Source organism: Phaethon lepturus, unplaced genomic scaffold (genome assembly GCF_000687285.1).
Source record: "Phaethon lepturus isolate BGI_N335 unplaced genomic scaffold, ASM68728v1 scaffold13602, whole genome shotgun sequence".
Taxonomy (NCBI): domain Eukaryota; kingdom Metazoa; phylum Chordata; class Aves; order Phaethontiformes; family Phaethontidae; genus Phaethon; species Phaethon lepturus.
In genome coordinates this window covers 28,924-35,326 of record NW_010524157.1, presented here as the reverse complement: position 1 = coordinate 35,326, position 6,403 = coordinate 28,924, and the positions used below count along the sequence as shown (strand labels likewise).

Below are 6,403 nucleotides of genomic sequence, written 5' to 3'. Positions count from 1 at the left end.
GGTGTCAGACATTGCGCCGCGGGTGTGCGCGTCCGGGTGCAACTCCCGGGTGCTAGCAGGAAGAAATCCTGCCGTGGTGGGGTTAGGGAAGGAAGGCTAGCCCTCGGATGGCGAGGTGCCCGGGGCGAGTGAAAAACGAGCCGACTTCACGGCTCCCCGTACGGTTTTGAAGCTTTCGGAACTGGAAGTCCCTCCGAAGGCTGAGATGGCATAAGTAAATAGGTACTTGACCTTCCCTCCCCCCAGCAGGTACTGAATATTTGCATGCCAGTGTATCTGTGCAAAAAAAGTAATTCTGCCCTACACCAATTTCTTCTATTCAGGGTAACTACTTGTGGGGTGTGTGTATTTGTGAGGGGGCTTGAACACATTGTTTTTAAGTCTGGTTTTTCATATCTAATAAATCTTTCATATGTAATTTTTTTTTAAATTATGGTGGAAGACAGGAAATGTGGGAAATGGGCCCAATATGCTACCAACATCCACCTGCCCAAATCACTTTCAAATCGACCTGCCAGTTTCAGCAGGCTCCACAGCAGCATGTCACACAGTTAAGCTTCCTATAAGTAACAGTTTGGTAGGGGGGGAAAACGTAGTCCAGATTTATTCTTTTGTTGGGGAAAAAGGCTCGAGTATGAACGCAGTGGCTATAAGCTGGTTTTAGCCAACTGTTGGACTGTCAATATATTTGGAGCAAGGAAGCAAATCTTTGTCCATCGTAGCAAGCATCTGTGTCTGTAAAGGGAAGCGTTTGGTTATGAGTATCCAGTGTGCACATGATTTATTTTTTTGGGGCACTAACTGTGGTCTGATTTTATGGACTGAATTCTCGTTAGGACCACATCTTTCAATTTAGTGTTATCCAAAATAGACCCATTTTGTGTACCTCCTTGCTCTCTAAAGCAACTCAAAGCACAGTAGTGAGGGTGGGTAGAAGGATCGCTTCAAAAACATGCTCTTAATCTGAGTTTACGCACTGATTTAGAGACACCAGCCTCTTGCCACTTTTGAGGAATTTTTTTGGGAAAGAGGTTTGGGGAGCTTTGAAGCAAAAGGAACTGGATGTATTGCTGTTGTCAGCGAGAGTATTTGGGGATGTCAAGATGGGAACAGGAGGTGAGGTTACTGTGGTGTAATGGCATGAATGAGGCCAATATGCAGAAAGAGGATGCGTCTTTTTAGGCAATAAGGCTTCACTAAATTTGTTCTCCTCTCCTCAGTGAAGTGCCATTCAAGTTTTCATGTGGTCACTTGGTGCAAAATTTATTCCTTTTTTTAATTTATTTACTTACTTATTTTTAAAGAGGCATAATCATATACCCAAATAGAAATACCTTTCTTTGTGTTATTTGTCTAAACTCCCTTTAACAGAGAGCAATATGCGCTTCTAAAGCATTTTTCAATGTGTTCTCAAGTAGATTAAAAGATGAGACAAATTCACCCTGGCTTCCAGTGTCATGTGTAAAGGTATAAAGCTTTAGCAATGCATCATTTTAATTTTGTTTTTTGAAGTAGGCTGTTCGCTGTGTGATGTTGACAGTAGTTCTCAATCGCTTTTGCTAATCTATTCAGAGGATGTTTTTCAAATTTAAATTTTGTCTTGCACTGTAAATCACTTGCCCTGTGAAAAATGCCCAAGATTTAGCAAAATCTTATCTCATTCATGGCCTACAAATTATTGGAAATTGCAGATCTTTGACTTTTGATTTTTTTGAGTTTTCAAATATTTTATGTTATGCAAGCGACATTTGAACGACTCCATTGTATAGGCTCTTGATTAGTCAGTGGTGGTATTTTATGAAGTGATGGGATGGATTCTGCATCCCTAAAATTAAATGGGAGCAGAATTGAGCTCATCATGATTTGAGACTGCTCAGGTAAATAAGAGGAGTAACTTGGGTTTATGCGGAAATGTTAATTTGGTGGTGTTTAACTGAAGCTGTATAACCCTGCTGGCAGAGGAGTACCCAGTTTCCATTTGATTCCTTGGAAGTCTTACATTGATTAATAGCTTACTCAAAGCGGAAAACAGATGAGCTGCATGTAGAAAACTTAGTCTGCTGTGGTTGTGTGTGAAACTAGACATCCTGAATTTAGTTCAGAGGGATCAGTCATTGAAAAAGTCAGTTAAAGAAACTGCTTTCTAGCCTGTGCTGGCCTTATAGCTGCTGTAAGAGCTCCAGGAGCTCAAAATATTTACCATTTTTTTCCCCTTTTTAAACAGGCACTACTTTGCACTGCCCACTAATCCCGGTGAGCAGTTCTTTATGTTTTCCACGCTTGCTGCTTGGCTGATCACTAAAGCAGGACATCCCTTCGAACAGCCACAAGAATATGATGACCCCAATGCAATAATATCAAATGTACTCTCAGAATTGCGATCATTTGTAAGTGTTGAACATGCTGTTCTCCCAAGTGTATTTCAAGAACGTGCATCACCTTCAGAAGTAACAGTAATGACACACTTCCTTTCCTTTCTGATTATGTTCCCAAGGACTGGACAGACTTTTCCTATCTATAAGTTTGTACTATGTTAATTAGTTAATTGGAAGTTTATGCTGTGTGTACCTACTCGCTAACTTTTTTGGCACTACAAAAATGGTCTTACAATATTATATGTGATTCCAATTAATTTTTTTCCACAATCTGTCAAATGGATTAAATTGGGCTTAGTTCTTGTAGTGCCACATATGTTGCTCATTTATAGCAGTATAATTTACAAAGATTTTATCTTGCAAGTTTACACAGTGCTTGTGATCCTGCTCCTCCAAAGTCGATCGTATAATTCATAGTGAAGGAAATGGTTTAGAATTGTGTTCATGTTTTCTTTTTTTTTTTTTTATTGTTAAGGAGTAAAAGAGTGCATGAACTGCCAGGAACTATTGGGATTTTTTTCAATATTAAAAAAAAAAACAAAACACCAAGGTCAGGAGAGTATCAACTTATGGGAAGTGTGATCTTATGAAAGATTATACTGTGGTACAGCTGTGAAGGATGTTAAGAACACTGTTCTCTAAAGGAGTTACTTGAAAAAAACCTAAGATATTTATTCTGTAGGAGAGAAATAAATAAATGTAAATTTTTTTATAAAAAAAATCTGGAACAAAGAAGGCAATGTGGAAAAGCTGATGGTTAAGTCTCAGTACCTGAGTTCCTCCGTAGCTGTTCTTGCCTTGCCAGCCTGTCATTTGTGTGCTTGACCATCTGTCTCCCTTGCAGCTTCTGACTCTTCTGCTCCCCGCAAGTATCCTCTTACCATGTGCTTTAAGATTTCTACACTGCATTGCTCCTTGAGTTGTTCAGTTTTTGCTTCTGTTGCCTGACTGGAGCTGCATAAGGGAAGGATATGAATTAACATTGATAAAATCTTCATATACAGTGGACACTTTTGTTTTAGCATAGTAAAGCTTGTTACCTCCCTGAGAGCAAACGCGATTGATGGGTAGCCGTTCATAAACAGTATATCTCTTTATTTTAGGGAAGGCCTGTGGATTTTCCTCCCTCAAAATTAAAGGCAGGTTACGGAGAGCAAGCATGCTATGTTCTTGATTGTTTAGCTGAAGAAGCCTTGAAATACACTGGCTTTAGCTGGAAAAGGTATAGTGCACTTTTAAGCATCTTCCCTTATACATTGTTTTCCAGCGAGCAAATGTAAGTTGTAATTTTAAAGATAAAACATAGTAATTACCAAAAATGTTTTACTTAATGTTTCATGAGATGTAAAATTCAACTAGGCTTGAAGCAGTGGGATAAATAAATTCCTATTGCAATTTCACACAATTTAGTCTATTACCAGCAAGGATGAGCGTGGGCCATTGATATTCTTAGCTAATTAACAAAGATTTGACTAATGACCTTTTTTTGGTCATTTTCCTATGTATAACTGCTTGTTAAACTGACAGTTGAGTTGAAACATATTAGTATTCTTTTAGGTCCCATCAGTGAATCTTGACCTCTTCAGTTGGAGGTATGCACAGTATGTGATGATGTTACAAGTAGGCTACAATAACTTTGAGTATTTAATCTGAAGGAAATCTTAGGAGAAACTAGATGACAGATAATTTCAAGTACATGAAAATTTCTTTAAAAGTGCTCTTTATTTCATTCCTTCCCTCAGATGGGTTTTGAAATGGATATAGTGGAGTAATTTCTACTTTGGAAATATTTTACTGTTACCTTTATTCAGTACACAAATGCCACCGTAAGCTGAAAATGAGTCTCTGGTGACTTGCACTTAAATTTTAAGAGGTTAGACCAAAAGACAAAATTGCTCAAAATTTGCTCCCCAGATGTCTTTGCAGTATGAATGTACTGTACTGCCTGGCATAATAACTAACCCTCAATTTTAAGACAGTCAAAGATAAACAAAGACTTTTAAGACTGAGCATTAATTTTATTTAAGTGTGTGAGCCACTGTCTAGTCATATTCCACATCATCCATACTTCTCATGAAATGTTACGTTTACTTAGGAGCAGTTTACAGAGCTATTTCCAATTGCTGTGTTTAAAAGCTCTTCTGTTCTTTGAACTAATTTCAGGCCAGCATATCCAACAGAAGAGCTAGAAGAAGAAGAAATAACAGAAGATGATGCAGAATTAATACTTAATAAACTGGAAGAGGATGTTGTGGTAGGTTTACCTAACTGGTTTTGCTTATTATCAGTATTGGTCAGCTATGAAGAGATTTTTCTTACTGTTCATTTTATTTGGCTTTGTTTAAGAAGTCTTTTCTACTAGCTGTTCCATTGCCCTTTTTTCCTGCATCTCCTTTCCTGCATCATCAGCTTCTCTGTAGAGTTTTTTGTTTCCTTTTAGGTAAGGTTGTTAACCCTTTGGGACAGAGCTTATGTTCTTACATGCATTTATAGTTAATGTAAAGTGAAGGGGAATCTAACCATACATTAAAATTGCAGAGACAGAATTGTTTGTTTTCTTCTGATACAAGCTGTTGATGTTAAACAAAACTTCAATCCTGGTTTACGGAATTGCCTAATGTTTGGTTAAAATTTACTCAGCACGGAATTAATAGTTACTGTTGTAACTCAAGATTTCACTGCAAATAGGAAACAGTAACAGTAACTTAGGTACTTAGTTGATCTTAAGGTTTGGGAACAGGGTAGATGGAAAAGAACAACTGGAAGATGAGCATTTGTTTAAAACCACCAGCAAAGACCTAAATAAAGGTTGCAGAATTGTTGTTGTAGAGAAAGGACATGGCAGCTCATCGCTATATATTCCATGAATGAAGTGGTAATATCCAATCATCCATTCTGACTGCAAAATAAATCTGTCGTCTTTGAAATGCCTTTTACCAACAAGATGTCAATGTTTGAGGATGAACTGTTTTATTTATTCCTGCTTTTTAACTATAATAATTACAGTCAAGTTGTCAGTTCTATGAAACAGCCTATGAAATAACACCTGTAAGTTCAAATACGCTTTTAAGAGTTACTGATGGGTGTGTCACGAGCAAGTGGTAGGGCTGCTTAAAGAGTCACCACCAAAAATACCAGAAAGTGAAATGATTTTAATATAGATTCGTAAAAAGGTACAACTTAACAGAATTTGATGGCAAGGTTCACTCTATTACTTACTTAACATGAAAAGGTGTACAAAGAGAAACCAAGTTACAATTAGATTGGAATGATTTGCTTGTGGATCGAACCCAGGCTAATGTGGTTTATATGTATATTGAGAAGAGAAAGTAGGGAAAACCCTCCCGTTGAGTCACGAGGTTCAGAGTGGACCGAAATCCACCCCTAGTGCCAAAGTTGGTCAATGGTTTATGACTAAAGGGATAGGGTATCGGGGATTCTGATGTAGTGCTTTGTGTAACTTGAAAATAACAGCAGTCAAATTCACTAACACTATTGAGATAAATCACAATATCAAATCATATAAAACTTAGTAACATAATTAACCTAAAACTTACTAAGATTAATGATATTGAGACAAATCATGGTATTAAATCATAGCAACATACTCAGATCAGACACTTAAAGAGATATAAAGAAAAGAGATAAATATATACAAAGGTACCTTTAAATGCCCCCCTCGAATTTGATCAAATACATGGAATGCTTTTGCACCGCTCAATGGGTGATCAGCTGAGCTTCTGAGTTGATCGTGAACTGGAGGGTTCAGGGGCTCTGAGAGGCGTCCCTCTCAGAGGAAGGTGCTGATCATAGCCCGCTGCGGTCCAGGAGAGCTCAAAGTGTCTCACTAGGGACCACTATTCATAGGACTGGGAGATGATTGACCTTAGGCATCAGGAAATTTCCATCCTTGCCACAAATCATTTGGTGGTAATTGCTACAATTCTTGACATCCCAGTGACGCTGGTACCAATCCACCCGAATCATGGCTAAAAAAAAAGTGCTCCCAAGACGGCTGGGGGGGTTTG

The 6,403-nt window shown here is 38.1% G+C and overlaps 1 protein-coding gene across 1 annotated transcript in view; it reads left to right on the top strand.

Annotated features, from left to right (window-relative positions):
- Positions 1–107: 107 nt before the first annotated feature.
- The window catches only part of IFT57 (intraflagellar transport 57), an 18,008-nt gene continuing 11,712 nt past the window's right edge, over positions 108–6,403 (top strand). Inside the window, exons 1-4 of the mRNA XM_010282345.1 lie at positions 108–158; positions 2,184–2,387; positions 3,479–3,597; positions 4,539–4,629. Of these exons, the coding sequence (XP_010280647.1) occupies positions 108–158; positions 2,184–2,387; positions 3,479–3,597; positions 4,539–4,629 (465 nt within the window). The remainder of the gene's footprint in view (positions 159–2,183; positions 2,388–3,478; positions 3,598–4,538; positions 4,630–6,403) is intronic.